A 17782-nucleotide genomic window follows, 5' to 3' on the forward strand; every position below is an offset into this window, starting at 1 on the left:
CGGTGTTACTGTAGGAGGAGACCGGATCCCGGTGTTACTGTAGGAGGAGACCGGATCCCCGTGTTACTGTAGGAGGAGACCGGATCCCGGTGTTACTGTAGGAGGAGACCGGATCCTGGTGAATACCTGATAAAAGCTATGTGGTCTGGACGGTATCCCCATACAATTTCACGTCCAATTGGGGAATTAAAACCCGGCAACGTAGGTGAACGGCAAGTGTGTAATCACTGCGCCACCTCATCAACATATTTTTAAAATCTGGGAGTCAGCTTGACCCATGGTGTGTGACATGAGATTTTGTCTCGGGGTAAAAACAGTTTTATTTAGAATAAAATTACTACACTGGAACATATGTTATTGGAAGAAAATAAAGAAAAAAACTATTTATATTACAACTTTTTCATCAACTCGTATACTGGAATGACACTTTACGTACAAGTACTCTCCTCTTCTGTCAATACACCCAATACATCGATATGCATTGTAATGGATATCTAAATATCATTTCTAATAGTTCTGGTGTAGAATTTCATATAAATACATCAAGTCTTGGCATTTACAAAAAACTTTATTATCAACAAATATATATAATCAGTAAATGCGTGTTAGGGCAAGCTGTAAATATTTTACAAAGGAATCTTAACTTGCACAAAATTGTTTATAAACAACTTTTAAATTAAGGTGTCACTTATGGATTGACGAGTCCAACATCTAGAATTGTAATGTTTAATATCCACAGAGCCCTTGCCCACAAATAAGCCCCAATCTTTTTTGCAGAATCATCAATTTCAAAATAGAATTAGCTTACCATTGTTCACAAATAAATCCTCCTCAAAATTTAATGCCAAAATTTTACACTTTGGGAAGGGCTTATTTGAGGCTAAATACGGTAATTCTCTTGCCAATAATCTGCATTGTTGCAGATACTGAAATGGAACTTTGTACACATTTGCATTGTTTTCAGATCATAATGCACGTGTATCAATTTCAACTTCCTCTGTCTGAGGTTCTGTTCATTGTAAAAGTTCTGATACAAGGTATTAAGTATATAATCAATAAAGTGTCTTAGGACAAACTTAAAACAAAAACATTTACGGAAGAAATTTGCATCAAAAATATTTGACAGCATTACAGCTGTATGAAGCATTACAAACACCGTTATAAAGGGAGAGGAAAAATGCAATGACCAGACTGGGACTCAAACCAGCTACCTCTGAACTCTAGACGGACACCAGATGGACATTAGATTGACACCAGACGGACACTAGAGGGACACCAGACGGACACCAGACGGACACTAGAGGGACACCAGACGGACACTAGAGGGACACCAGATGGACACTAGACGAACACTAGAGGGACTCTAGATGGACACTAGACGAACACAAGAGGGACACTAGATGGACACTAGACGGACACCAGATGGACACTAGACGGACACTAGATGGACACCAGCCATCAGTTAAGTCGGACGACCTTACTTCTTAAAGAACAGATTCGGTTACCACATGGTTTGTGTCCTTTCAAGGGTCATCCCACTGAAATTTACTGACAACAGACTAATCATGACACCCCGTCCTGTCACACTTACTGACAACAGACTAATCATGACACCCCGTCCTGTCACATTTACTGACAACAGACTAATCATGACACCCCGTCCTGTCACATTTACTGACAACAGACTAGTATCATGACACCCCGTCCCGCCACATTTACTGACAACAGACTAATCATGACCCCCCGTCCTGTCACATTTACTGACAACAGACTAGTAGCATGACACCCCGTCCTGTCATATTTACTGACAACAGACTAGTAGCATGACACCCCGTCCTGTCACATTTACTGACAACAGACTAATCATGACACCCCGTCCTGTCACATTTACTGACAACAGACTAGTAGCATGACACCCCGTCCTGTCATATTTACTGACAACAGACTAGTAGCATGACACCCCGTCCTGTCACATTTACTGACAACAGACTAATCATGACACCCCGTCCTGTCACATTTACTGACAACAGGCTAGTAACATGACACCCCGTCCTGTCACATTTACTGACAACAGACTAATCATGACACCCCGTCCTGTCACATTTACTGACAACAGACTAATCATGACACCCCGTCCTGTCACATTTACTGACAACAGACTAGTAGCATGACACCCCGTCCTGTCACATTTACTGATAACAGACTAATCATGACACCCCGTCCTGTCACATTTACTGACAACAGACTAGTAGCATGACACCCCGTCCTGTCACATTTACTGATAACAGACTAATCATGACACCCCGTCCTGTCACATTTACTGACAACAGACTAGTAGCATGACACCCCGTCCTGTCACATTTACTGACAACAGACTAATCATGACACCCCGTCCTGTCACATTTACTGACAACAGACTAATCATGAGACCCCGTCCTGTCACATTTACTAATAAAATCATGACACCCCGTCCTGTCACATTTACTGACAACAGACTAATCATGACACCCCGTCCTGTCACATTTACTGACAACAGACTAGTAGCATGACACCCCATCCTGTCACATTTACTGACAACAGACTAATCATGACACCCCGTCCTGTCACACTTACTGACAACAGACTAATTATGACACCCCGTCCTGTCACATTTACTGACAACAGACTAATCATGACACCCCGTCCTGTCACACTTACTGACAACAGACTAATCATGACACCCCGTCCTGTCACATTTACTGACAACAGACTAATCATGACACCCCGTCCTGTCACACTTACTGACAACAGACTAGTAGCATGACACCCCGTCCTGTCACATTTACTGACAACAGACTAATCATGACACCCCGTCCTGTCACACTTACTGACAACAGACTAATCATGACACCCCGTCCTGTCACATTTACTGACAACAGACTAATCATGACACCCCGTCCTGTCACATTTACTGACAACAGACTAATCATGACCACCCGTCCGGTCACATTTACTGACAACAGACTAATCATGACACCCCGTCCTGTCACATTTACTGACAACAGACTAATCATGACACCCCATCCTGTCACATTTACTGACAACAGACTAATCATGACACCCCGTCCTGTCACATTTACTGACAACAGACTAGTAGCATGACACCCCGTCCTGTCACATTTACTGACAACAGACTAGTAGCATGACACCCCGTCCTGTCACATTTACTGATAACAGACTAATCATGACACCCCGTCCTGTCACATTTACTGACAACAGACTAATCATGACACCCCGTCCTGTCACATTTACTGACAACAGACTAGCAGCATGACACCCCGTCCTGTCACATTTACTGACAACAGACTAATCATGACACCCCGTCCTGTCACATTTACTGACAACAGACTAGCAGCATGACACCCCGTCCTGTCACATTTACTGACAACAGACTAGTAGTATGACACCCCGTCCTGTCACATTTACTGACCACAGACTAGTAGCATGACACCCCGTCCTGTCACATTTACTGACAACAGACTGATCATGACACCCCGTCCTGTCACATTTACTGACAACAGACTAGTAGCATGACACCCCGTCCTGTCACATTTACTGACAACAGACTAATCCTGACACCCCGTCCTGTCACATTTACTGACAACAGACTAATCCTGACACCCCGTCCTGTCACATTTACTGACAACAGACTAATCCTGACACCCCGTCCTGTCACATTTACTGACAACAGACTAATCATGACACCCCGTCCTGTCACATTTACTGACAACAGACTAGCAGCATGACACCCCGTCCTGTCACATTTACTGACAACAGACTAATCATGACACTCCGTCCTGTCACATTTACTGACAACAGACTAGAATTATGACACCCCGTCCTGTCACATTTACTGACAACAGACTAGTAGCATGACACCCCGTCCTGTCACATTTACTGACAACAGACTAATCCTGACACCCCGTCCTGTCACATTTACTAACAACAGACTAATCATGACACTCCGTCCTGTCACATTTACTGACAACAGACTAGAATTATGACACCCCGTCTTGTCACATTTACTGACAACAGACTAGTAGCATGACACCCCGTCCTGTCACATTTACTGACAACAGACTAATCCTGACACCCCGTCCTGTCACATTTACTGACAACAGACTAGTAGCATGACACCCCGTCCTGTCACATTTACTGACAACAGACTAGTAGCATGACACCCCGTCCTGTCACATTTACTGACAACAGACTAATCATGACACCCCGTCCTGTCACATTTACTGACAACAGACTAATCATGACACCCCGTCCTGTCACATTTACTGACAACAGACTAATCATGACACCCCGTCCTGTCACATTTACTGACAACAGACTAATCATGACACTCCGTCCTGTCACATTTACTGACAACAGACTAGAATCATGACACCCCGTCCTGTCACATTTACTGACAACAGACTAGAATCATGACACTCCGTCCTGTCACATTTACTGACAACAGACTAATCACGACACCCCGTCATGTCACATTTACTGACAACAGACTAATCATGACACCCCGTCCTGTCACATTTACTGACAACAGACTAATCATGACACCCCGTCCTGTCACATTTACTGACAACAGACTAATCATGACACCCCGTCCTGTCATATTTACTGACAACAGACTAGTAGTATGACACCCCGTCCTGTCACATTTACTGACAACAGACTAATCATGACACCCTGTCCTGTCACATTTACTGACAACAGACTAGTAATTCTTTATTACAATTAATGCAATCTATCTAAAGCTGAACTTGGAGCAGTATTGTAATGTACAAATTATTAGGACTATGGTTTGTCTCGGGGATAAGATCCTGAATCCTTTGGATGGATATAGCCAGGCATCTAAAAGCAAGGGATTGAACGATCAGAGTATAAGATCATTGAATATGTGACGCGAAGGCAGTCGCTTAGGGCAGTTTTATATCCCCACGTCAAGCAGTAAATTTCAAGGGAGGGGCTCACATTTTTGCCGTGTTTCAACATGCAGGTATTCCATTAAGAGTTATCTCCCTTCCCTTCCAACGTCTATAAACTGCCTCACTTCCCTGGCAGCATGCATATTCAAATTACTATAACAATCCGTTATAATTAGTCGTTCAAAGTATCTGTTAAACTGTTTCTCAGATAAAATTTACATCTTTACTAACATTGGAGCAACTAAAGGATCCGCCGTTTCTTTTCCTTGTAGGTTTTCCACAATCTTGAGTGCAAATTCAAAACACGTTCCAGGACCTCTGCTAGTTATGAGTTTTCCATCTTGAACAACACGCTCATCTAAATAGGTGTAGTCACCTATAAAAAAAAGTGTTTGACTGAATGTCATATACAGCAAAATTTACCTACTGATAAAAAACAACAATTGTTAAGACTGAATGTCAAATACAGCAAAAATTACCTACTGATAAAAAACAACAATTGTTAGACTGAATGTCAAATACAGCAAAAATTACCTACTGATAAAAAACAACAATTGTTAGACTGAATGTCAAATACAGGAAAATTTACTACTGATAAAAAACAACAATTGTTAAGACTGAATGTCAAATACAGCAACATTTACTTACTGATAAAGAAAAACCAAACAAAAAGAAGAAAAAAAAAACAACAAAAAACAGATTTATAAAGATCATCTTGAGGACAGAAAAAATAAATTAAGATCACAAAAAGGATCTTGATATGAAACCCTAGGAAAATATCAACAAGGAAGAAAGGCAATAATAGGAACAGTATTTTGACAATTTGAATCAATCAACTGATTTTCAATATTTTTCTATTATTGCCATACCAAGGTAGTGTAACATCCTACCTGTAGCCGACATCTTGTCTTTACATCCAGGGTGGGAGGTGATCTTTTTACCTTTACAAATACCATGACTCAGGAGTGCTGTTGGTCCTAAAACAGGTCAATGTAAGTTTTGAAACACAAGAAGAGGATAATTTATATGGAACAAGTGATTTTAATATCAGAAAGGTTTATATACTTCAAGGTATGTAGCAGTGAGAACACCGATCCTAGGAACAATATAAAATGATGAGTTTCAGATTCCACTTAATGTATTCTACCTAATAAACACACCTACCCGTACATCTATAAGCGCACCAAAACATATTTTCAGTAAAAGAGGATGTGTTCACTAATTGAAACATAAATATAATCTTCAGTCTTTTAATTTGACTTTGGATTGTTTTCACCACATAAAAGTAGGTAAATGAAACAAGAAGTTAATGGGCCTTAATGATCACCTTTTAGGCCCCGCCCATCAGCCCCTTGGGGTCAGCCTTAATGATCACCTTTTAGGCCCCGCCCATCAGCCCCTTGGGGTCAGCCTTAATGATCACCTTTTAGGCCCCGCCCATCAGCCCCTTGGGGTCAGCCTTAATGATCACCTTTTAGGCCCCGCCCATCAGCCCCTTGGGGTCAGCCTTAATAATCACCTTTTAGGCCCCGCCCATCAGCCCCTTGGGGTCAGTCAGAGCCAACATGTGTATAATATCAAATTGCCATCCCATATATGTATGCATAATCATAACCAAGTTTGTATTACTTCCAATGAAAAATCATACAAATCATGCTCAAAAATGTGATTTACAAATACAAAAGAATGTATAAAGTATTGAAGAATGTATACAATTTTGGTAAACAAGAGGCCCATGGGGCCTGTATCGCTCACCTGGTTGGATTTGACCAAATGTCAAAATAATGTTCATGTTCAATTCCTTTTGTTTGTTAACCTCAAACAATGCTATTTATGGTTATAGTGTGGGGATCCCAACTGCTTTAAAGAAATAATGAAGTCCAGACTCTCTGAGTTTACAACATGCATTTATAACTTTATGACTAGTAGTGATTTAAAGGAATTACCTCTATTTCCTATATGGGGCCCCACCCCTTTTGCCCCTCGGGGGTCAGAGTCACCATTTATGCAAAATCTGTTCCCCTTCCCCCAAGAATGTTTCTTACCAAATTGGGTTCAATTCCATTCATAACTTTATGACTAGTAGCGATTTTAAGGAATTACCTCTATTTCCCCATTAGGCCCCGCCCCTTTGGCCCCTTGGGGGTCAGAGTCACCATTTATGCAAACTCTGTTCCCCTTCCCCAAAGAATGCTTCTGACCAAATTGGGTTCAAATCCATTCATGAATTTATGACAAGTAGCGATTTAAAGGAATTACCTCTATTTCCCATATGGGGCCCCGCCCCTTTGGCCCCTTGGGGGTCAGAGTCACCATTTATGCAAAATCTGTTTCCCTTCACATAAGAATGTTTCTGACCAATTTGGGTATAAATCCATTCATAACTTTATGACTAGTAGCGATTTGAAGGAATTACCTTTATTTCCCCATTAGGCCCTGCCCCTTTGGCCCCTTGGGGGTCAGAGTCACCATTTATGCAAAATCTGTTCCCCTTTCCTAAAGGATGTTTCTGACCAAATTGGGTTCAAATCCATTCATAACTTTATGACTAGTAGCGATTTGAAGGAATTACCTCTATTTCCCCATTAGGCCCCGCCCCTTTGGCCCCTTGGGGTCAGAGTCACCATTTATGCAAAATCTGTTCCCCTTTCCCAAAGGATGTTTCTTACTAAATTGCGTTAAAAACCATTCATAACTTTATGACTAGTAGCGATTTAAAGGAATTACCTCTATTTCCCATATGGGGCCCCGCCCCTTTGGCCCCTTGGGGGTCAGAGTCACCATTTATGCAAAATCTGTTCCCCTTTCCCAAAGGATGTTTCTTACTAAATTGCGTTAAAAACCATTCATAACTTTATGACTAGTAGCGATTTAAAGGAATTACCTCTATTTCCCATATGGGGCCCCGCCCCTTTGGCCCCTTGGGGGTCAGAGTCACCATTTATGCAAAATCTGTTCCCCTTCCCCCAATGATGTTTTTGACCAAATTCGGTTCAAATCTTTTCATAATTTTATGACTAGTAGCGATTTAAAGATATTACCTCTGTTTCCCCATTAGGCCCCGCCCCTTTGGTCCTTTGGGGGTCAGAGTAACCATTTATGCAAAATCTGTTCCCCTTCACATAAGAATGTTTCTGACCAAATTGGGTTCAAATCCATTCATACCTTTATGACTAGTAGCGATTTGAAGGAATTACCTCTATTTCCCCATTAGGCCCCGCCCCTTTGGCCCCTTGGGGGTCAGAGTCACCATTTATGCAAAATCTATTCCCCATCCCCAAAGGATGTTTCTGACCAATTTGGGTTCAAATCCATTCATAACTTTATGACTAGTAGCGATTTAAAGGAATTGCCTCAATTTCCCCTATTGGGCCCCGCCCCTCAGGCCCCTTGGGGGTCAGAGTCACCATTTATGCAAAATCTGTTCCCCTTTCCTAAAGGATGTTTCTGACCCAATTGGGTTCAAATCCATTCATAACTTTATGACTAGTAGCGATTTGAAGGAATTACCTCTATTTCCCCTAATGGACCCAGCCCCTTTGGCCCCTTGGGGGTCAGAGTAACCATTTATGCAAAATCTGTTCCCCTTCCCCAAAGAATGTTTCTGACCAAATTGGATTCAAATCCATTCATAACTTTATGACTAGTAGCGATTTGAAGGAATCACCTCTATTTCCCCATTAGGCCCCGCCCCTTTGGCCCCTTGGGGGTCAGAGTCACCATTTATGCAAAATCTGTTCCCCTTCCCCAAAGAATGTTTCTGACCAAATTGGGTTCAAATCCATTCATAACTTTATGACTAGTAGCGATTTAAAGGAATTACCTCTATTTCCCCATTAGGCCCCGCCCCTTTGGCCCCTTGGGGGTCAGAGTAACCATTTATGCAAAATCTGTTCCCCTTCCCCAAAAGATGTTTCTGACCAAATTGGGTTCAAATCCATTCATAACTTTATGACTAGTAGCGATTTAAAGGAATTGCCTCAATTTCCCCTATTGGGCCCCGCCCCTCAGGCCCCTTGGGGGTCAGAGTCACCATTTATGCAAAATCTGATCCCCTTCTGCCAAGGATGTTTCTGACCAAATTTGGTCAAAATCCAATAAAAACTTTTTGACTAGTAGCGATTTGAAGCAAATGTTGACGGACGGACGCCGGACGCCGGACGACGGACGACTGACGCTGCACCATGGCGTAAGCTCACCGGACCTTCGGTCCAGGTGAGCTAAAAACCTTCAGACCCTTCAATCAATGAACAGTATTTGATTCTACTTTATTTGGGTCTTGTGGAGAAGATTTTTGAAATTTTTGTCAATTTGTCCCCATTTTGCCCTGTCCTTTAGTCCAGTGGGGGGTGGGGACCATATAATTCGCAAATTTTGTTGACCTTTTGCATTGGAAGGTTTCTTCAAAATTTCATCGAAATTAGTTAAGGGGTTTCTGAAAAGAAGTTTAAAATGTAAATAGTTTGTTAAGAGCACAGTGTGCTTATTAGGTCAAATACAGTATGAGGCATCAGCTGATGATTATTCAAATTGTCTGTTGGTCACCTGAATTTTGATATATTTTGGTAGATCAAGTTTCGAGGTGTGTTGGTCATCCAGAAGACATTTAAAAGATTTTGGCACATTTGAGCCAGGTGGCTGTAAATGAAGGTCAATGTTATGCTTATTCATTTGAAACATCATTTTAGCTTTTACCCCACCATGCTAAAGGCCCAATATACAGTTTCTAACCTCTTGGTTAATGAGAAAAAAGTTTTATCAAAGTTTTAGCATATCTGACAATGAATGAAGGTCAAGGTCATTATTTGTGTTAACAGTATTGATATCTCTTCAAATAGCATGCTACAGACTCAATATCAGGCATCTGGGCCACTTGGCTATTGAGAAAAAGTTGTTTTAAAGATTTTAGCATATTTGACCCCTGTGACCTTGAAAGAAGGTCAAGATCATTCACTTGAACAATCTTGATAGCCCTTCACCCAAGCATGCTGTAGGCCCAATATCAGGTCTATAGGCCTCTTGGTTATTGAGAAGAAGGTAAAAATTGGAAATTGTTTACGAACGGACGACAACATCGATTAGAAAAGGTCACACGAGACCTCGCCTCAGGTGACCTAAGATACTGCAATGGAGTTTGGTCAGTCTTATTAGTGTAGTGATCGGATTTATGTCAGGACAACAAGTTTAACAATAGTGTGGTTCTGATACCTGCACAGACAGCAGCAATAAACCGGTTGTCTTTTTCCTGAGCTTCCAGGATCTTCTTCACTTCCGCTGACTGAAACAAAATATTTAAATAACAGTGTTATGGTGAACATATCCGCTGTTTCAGCTGTTACGACCCTTCACGACACAATGTTGAAATCCATAGGTGTTTATATCTAAATATCTTGCATTAAAATAAGATTTGCATTATGTTATGATTGGTTAGGTTAAGTTTTGTATTGTTTAACGTCCCCAACAGCTATGGTCAGTTAAGGATTGTCTCCCCTGTTTGGGGTTTGTTTTGTTTAACGCCCTATAAACAACTATGGTCAGTTAAGGATTGTCTCCCCTGTGTGGGTATGTTTTTGTATTGTTTAACGCCCTATAAACAACTATGGTCATTTAAGGATTGTCTCCCCTGTGTGGGTTTGTTTTTGTATTGTTTAACGCCCAATAAACAACTATGGTCAGTTAAGGATTGTCTCCCCTGTGTGGGATTGTATTGTTTAACGCCCTATAAACAACTATGGTCAGTTAAGGATTGTCTCCTCTGTGTGGGTATGTTTTTGTGTTGTTTAATGCCCTATAAACAACTATGGTCAGTTAAGGATTGTCTCCCCTGTGTGGGTATGTTTTTGTATTGTTTAACGTCCCATCAAAAGCTTGGTCATTTAAGGAAAGCCTCCTCTCTTATCATAGGTGTGGTGAGTGAGTGTGTGTGTTGTGTGAGGCTGAAGGAAATATACTCCCAAAGACACCCAGCAGGACACCTCACTTATTCACATTTTCACTTCATAAATGCTGAGCATTAAGCAGAGGTAGAATACTACCTTTTTTCAGAGAAGCCTGCCTCACAGGGGTGGTGTCAAGGGAGACAATTGGAAGAAGAAAGTTGCTAGAAGATGAAAAAAGGTGGCAGTTTGAGGAAAACAAGTAATCTGAGGTAAGTCCCCAACTCAATAAACACAACTTTATATCATGATTATAAATCCTACCATGTTTCAAAGAAATCTGTATAGAAATGTAGGATGAGATCTTTGGACAAATGATCAAATATTGAGGTAAAGAGCAATAATTTTTTGTAAAATTAGTTGAATCAAAATTTCAAAATGTCTTTCAGGGAAACACACCTATATATGATTACAATGCATACCAAGTTCCAAAGAAATTGGTTGAAAAATGTAGAAGGATACAAAAGTTTATGCTGGGCGAACAGATAGATAACTCCATGTTTTAATACTGCCATCGACAGGTGTATAAAGGTTGTATATCAGATCTAGCTGAATGTTCAGGCCCAATTGGCCTCTACGTGGGGCAGTTGCCAGGTACTGACTGTAGGCCGGTGGTTTTTCTCCGGGTACTCCGGCTTTCCTCCACCCCTAAAAAACCTGGCACGTCCTTAAATGACCCTGGCTGTTAATAGGACGTTAAACAAAAACAAACAAAGCCTCTTGTAAATAAACAAGAGATCCCAGAGGGATCTTGGCGCCCACCATTGAATGATCTTTATAGGTTCCATGTCAGATTGATCTTTTCTCTACTTTTCCCTTCCTCTAAGTCTTATATTACTAATCTGTGTAAATTCAGAAACAGCCCTCTAGTACTTTTCAAACAAGGGGAACCTATATATAAAATTTAAGATTTAGCGATAATGGCTGTCTGTCGGCCATGTTGTTTTCCGATTGGTCCCAAAATGCAATACCAGGGACCAAGGGGAACCTACATATGAAATTTGAGAAAAATCCCTTCAGTACCTTCTGTACAATAGTGATAACAAACTTCAATTTTCAAAATACAAGATGGCTGCCTGTCAGCCAGGTTGTTTTCTGACTGGTCTCAAAATCCAATATGCATAACTAGGCACAGAGGGCAACCTACAAATGAAATTCAGAAAGATCCTTTCAGCAATTTCTGATAAATAGCGATAACAATCTTCAATTGTCAAAATCCGAGATGGCTACCTGTCAGCCATGTTGTTTTTCGATTGGTCTCAAAATGCAATATGCATAACTACGCACTGAGGGAAACCTACATATGAAATTTGAGAAAGATCCCTTCAGTACTTTCTGAGAAATAGCGATAACAAACTTCAATTGTCAAAATCCAAGATGGCTGCCTGTCGGCCATGTTGTTTTCAGATTAGTCTCAAAATGCAATATGCATAACTAGGCACCAAGGGAAACCTACATATGAAATTTCAGAAAGATCCCTTCATAAGTTTCTGAGAAAGAGCGATAACAAACTTCAATTGTCAAAATCCAAGATGGCTGCCTGTCGGCCATGTTGTTTTCCGATTAGTCTCAAAATGCAATATGCATAACTAGGCACTGAGGGGAACCTACATATGAAATTTCAGAAAGATCCCTTCATTAGTTTCTGAGAAATAGCGATAACAAACTTCAATTGTCAAAATCCAAGATGGCTGCCTGTCGGCCATGTTGTTTTCCAATTGGTCTCAAAATGCAATATGCCTAACTAGGCACAAAGAGGAACCTTTATATGAAATTTGAGAAAGATCCCTTCAGTGCTTTCTCAGAAATAGCGATAACAAACTTCAATTGTCAAAATCCAAGATGGCTGCCTGTCGGCCATGTTGTTTTCCAATTAGTCTCAAAATTCAATATGCATAACTAGGCACTGAGGGGGACCTACATATAAAATTTCAGAAAGATCCCCTTATTAGTTTCTGAGAAATAGCGATAACAAACTTCAATTGTCAAAATCCAAGATGGCTGCCTGTCGGCCATGTTGTTTTCCGATTAGTCTCAAAATGCAATATGCATAACTAGGCACTGAGGGGAACCTACATATGAAATTTCAGAAAGATCCCTTCATTAGTTTCTGAGAAATAGCGATAACAAACTTCAATTGTCAAAATCCAAGATGGCTGCCTGTCGGCCATGTTGTTTTCCAATTGGTCTCAAAATGCAATATGCCTAACTAGGCACAAAGAGGAACCTTTATATGAAATTTGAGAAAGATCCCTTCAGTGCTTTCTCAGAAATAGCGATAACAAACTTCAATTGTCAAAATCCAAGATGGCTGCCTGTCGGCCATGTTGTTTTCCAATTAGTCTCAAAATTCAATATGCATAACTAGGCACTGAGGGGGACCTACATATAAAATTTCAGAAAGATCCCCTTATTAGTTTCTGAGAAATAGCGATAACAAACTTCAATTGTCAAAATCCAAGATGGCTGCCTGTCGGCCATGTTGTTTTCAGATTGGTCTCAAAATGCAATATGCATAACTAGGCACCAAGGGAAACCTACATATGAAATTTCAGAAAGATCCCCTCAATAGTTTCTGAGAAATAGCGATAACAAACTTCAATTGTCAAAATCCAAGATGGCTGCCTGTCGGCCATGTTGTTTTCAGATTGGTCTCAAAATGCAATATGCATAACTAGGCACCAAGGGGAACCTAAATATGAAATTTGAGAAAGATCTCTTGAGTACTTTCTGAGAAATAGCGATAACAAGAATTGTTTACGGACGGAGGGACGGAGGGACGGAGGGACGGAGGGACGGACGGACGGACGGACGGACGGACGACGGACCACGGACGCAGGGCGATTTGAATAGCCCACCATCTGATGATGGTGGGCTAAAAAAAAAAGAAATCAGATACATCCCATCTTTCAACATTTGTATGATGATTAATGATTCTATGTCAGTTTGTTCCTGAACTTTTCTTCTCTTTCCTCTTAATAATTGTCTGTTCTATCGACACATGACTCAATCTTTTTGTGATCATGTACAACTAGAGACAAACAATCACCTACAAATAAGTTTCCCTAACTTTAAATCCATAAAGAAATAGAGTAAAATAACAAACTGTCAAACCCAAGACTTCAGTCTGAAGAAGGTTACCTGTCAGTCATTTTATTTTCCTGGTTAGACTCAAAATGAAATGGACACAACTAGTGATGGAGGGGAACCTCAAGTCTGACACAACTAGTGATGGAGGGGAACCTATGGCTCAAGTTTGAAAAGAACTCTTTCAGAACTTCTCTAGAAAAAGTGATAAAAAAATAAACTGTCAAAATGCAAGATGGCCAATAAGCCATTTTGATTTCAAGACAGACCATGCACGGATGTTGGGTGATTTGAACAGCCCACTGTTTGATTACATGGCCTAAAATAAAGAATAAAACACACCTCTGCCAGGGCCTTAGCTCCATCCCCTCCTCCTGGACAGACCACCACATCATATGGAGCAGACTTCATAGCATCTTCCAAGCTCATGTCTGGGACAAGTTTGACATTTCTAGAACACAATACAGGTTCGTTTCCAGCTAGTCCGGCTAGAGTCACATCTACCTACAACATGACATATTAAAATTGTGTCAATTAGTGACAATTACCTCAAATATTAGGCTGTAGTTCCTAATTCAAGTTTTCATCCTGACCTTTATACTTTAAAAATTACTGTAGCAAAAATATATTCAATGTTCAGATTTTCTTTTTTTGCGTTTGTAAATACATTGTACATATGTCATGGAGTTTATCACATATTCCCTGAAAAAAAGATAATATTATTAAGAATATGTTTTAAAGTTCATATGTATGATAATTACTCATTCTTTACCACACTATGCTGAGGCCATAGAGAGAACATTTACAATGTATCTATCAGAATGTTCAAGTCTTATCGTGTCAGAGCTAGCTGGTTGAAATCAATGAAATGAGAAAGATTCATGTAAAACTTTCTGAGAAGTAGCGATAACAAACTTCAAACATCCAAATTAAAAATGGCTGCCTATTGGCCATTTTGTTTTCAGATCAGTTTCAAAATGGAACATGAATATAGGGACCATGGGGAGACTTCAGATAAAATCTGAGACAGAGGATGAGATCCATAAAGAGCTTTCTGAAAATGATAATAACAAACTTCAACTGTCAAAATTCAATATGGTCTCCTCTTGGCCATCTTAATTTCAGATCAGAAAGCGTTATCTACTTAGAATAGTGTTTCCCACAGAAAAAAGGGCATGGTCATTTTTTCAGAAAAGGGCACTTTGAGCGCAGTCAGAGATCTTCAGAGGGGCAGCGCAGCTAGATGACACTGACGACTTCTGATGACTAATTCCTTAAAATTGTCATTTTCCATGGTCTTAACTTTACTATAACTGTTTATTGATTACGTCAATATTCTGTTTCAGCTGACTGTTTGTCAAGAATGATTATATATCCAGTTGAAATTCACCAGCAGTTGATCAGGAATATTTAATTAATTTGAATAAGGCCAAAACATATCATATGTGTGTTTCCTATTCCATGAAATTTTCAGGACTTAAAGAATTAGATCATACTATATAGTCAAACCTGTCTTATGTGACTTCCCAAGGGAACCAGCCAAAAAGGTGGTCACTTAACACAGGTTAAGGACTTTGGTTTTTAGTCTGAGGTAAAGACAACAAAGAATAGCGCTGTATGTTTGTCATGTTTATTATATACTCTGCAGGGTTATCAAATTTCTGAAATTTAAGCATGCTGCTGATTTCCGTATAGTTTGTGAGACCGCATCATGTTGATTGTAATTACATTTTTAAACATCAAATAAATAGTTTGGAGAAAAAACCTTATACTTTCAGATATTATCATGAAACATAACAAGAGGCCTATGGGCCTTAATGGTCACCTGAGTGCTGAATATATTTTAGCACATTTGGTCCCTGTGACCTTGAATGAAGGTCAAGCACATCCATTTGAACAAACCTGGTAGCCCTTCATCCCAGAATGCTACAGACATAATATTGGATCTCTGTGCTTTTTGGTTATCAAGAAGAAGTCGTTTAAATATTTTAGTTGTATGTTTAACCCCTGTGACCTGGAATGATGGTCAAGGTCATCCATTTGAACAAACTTTGTAGCCCTTCATCCAAGCATGCTACAGACTTATTGGGTCTCAAGAGAAGACATTTACAGATTTTAGCATATTTGATCCTTGTGACCTCAAATGAAGGTCAAGGTCAACCATTTGAACAAACTTGGTAGCCCTTTATCCCAGCATGCTACAAACCTAATATTGGGTGTTTGGGCCTTTTGGTTATTGAGAACAAGTTGTTTTAAGATGTTAGTATATTTGAATCCTGTGACCTTGAATGAAGGTCAAGGCCATCCATTTGAACAAACTTGGTAGCCCTTGATCCCAGTATGCTACAGACTTAATATTGGGCCTCTTGGCCTTTTGGTTATTAAGAAGAAGTCGTTAATAGATTTTAGCATATTTGACCCCTGTGACCTTGAATGAAGGTCAAGGTCATCCATTTGAACAAACTTTGTAGCCCTTCATCCCAGCATGCTACTGACCCAATATCAGGTCTCTGGGCCTGTTGGTAATTGAGAGGAAGTTGAAAATGTAAATTGTTTACGACACATGACGGACGATGCCGGACAAAAGACGGTCGCAATAGGTCAACTGAGACTTTGTCTCAGGTTACCTAAAAAAACCCAACTAATTTATGGGAAAAAAATTAGCATATTAGGTGTTCCAGAAATCGAATTACAGATAGGATACATGACCAAGAAAAATAGGGCAAAAACTTGACTTTACTCTACCGGAAGTATTGTTTCAATTTTTAGTACTTTCCAACATGCAAGTAATTTTTATTTTTGCATTATTTAAAATATTTTTATAAATTACTCTACATGTTTCTTGATTAAATAAATGAAACTTGGACAGAATTCGTTTTAAAAAGTGTATAGATCTAGCTATTTTTCATATTTTTAGTAACAAAGCTTTATCTATTTTTTCTTGTTTTTTTTTCCGACTCTGGAGATGATAACCATCATTCTGATCTATTAGAGTTACTTCCCTGTTTCCATTCGGTTAGTATAGAGATTGAAAAACGGCGATTCACAGAAAAATGCACAGGTGACATTTTAATTTTATTGTCAGTATTGTAACAACCAAGCACATGGATCATGCACCTACAAACCATAACTCTCGCTTTTTGTCAGGTATGCCTTTTCTTGCGGAAATGCTTCAATTTGCTTCTGTTTATATAGCTACATGTAGCTATTATCAGATTATAGTTGAATACCACTATAGTAATAGTGAAATCAGGACTTCTCCCCGACCTGGTTAGAGCAACGGCCTACTCCTATAACATAAGAGGCCACTGGTCGGCTCTTTTTTATCGGATATGATTTTGCCGACTGTTACACGGCGCCTGTCAAAAGTATCTCGCCGTGTACAACCTCTAACATTGTTGGAGTAAGCAACGGCCTAGCTGTGATGCAGTTGAATACGAACGCTGCCGACGAAGGATTGCAATGATGTCATCATTTGCATGATACAAAAACTTAACATGAAACATACCCCTCCTCTTCTCAACACATCTACGGTTATGACAGTTTCCATTTCCTCCGCGCCAACAGCTAAAAGCACCAATGCCTTCGTCATTTTGCTTTGCTTTTCAGTCGATCTGCAAGGTGCCCGGTCAGTGATCTTGGTCTTCGTAAAGCTTAATGTTTGCAAAGCATTTCATTGACCGAGAATAAAATACTCTCTAAGTATTTCTTCTAAAATCGTTTTAAAGTCGGGTTAAAATCGGTAAATTCTTAAATATTGAAGTATGATGATTTAAATATATTATTTAT

The 17782-nt window shown here is 40.0% G+C and overlaps 1 protein-coding gene across 1 annotated transcript; it reads right to left on the minus strand.

The window, feature by feature from the left end:
• Positions 1-4934: 4934 nt before the first annotated feature.
• Positions 4935-17639, minus strand: LOC117345266 (protein/nucleic acid deglycase DJ-1-like). The gene is made up of 5 exons (XM_033908312.1): positions 17502-17639; positions 14336-14497; positions 10179-10248; positions 5861-5947; positions 4935-5346 (listed from the first exon to the last, which is right to left on the minus strand). The coding sequence occupies exons 1-5, from the start codon at positions 17583-17585 to the stop codon at positions 5186-5188; spliced, it is 564 nt and encodes a 187-aa protein (XP_033764203.1). The 5' UTR covers positions 17586-17639; the 3' UTR covers positions 4935-5185.
• Between the last annotated feature and the right edge of the window lie 143 nt (positions 17640-17782).

Source organism: Pecten maximus, chromosome 16 (genome assembly GCF_902652985.1).
Source record: "Pecten maximus chromosome 16, xPecMax1.1, whole genome shotgun sequence".
In the NCBI taxonomy this organism is placed as follows: domain Eukaryota; kingdom Metazoa; phylum Mollusca; class Bivalvia; order Pectinida; family Pectinidae; genus Pecten; species Pecten maximus.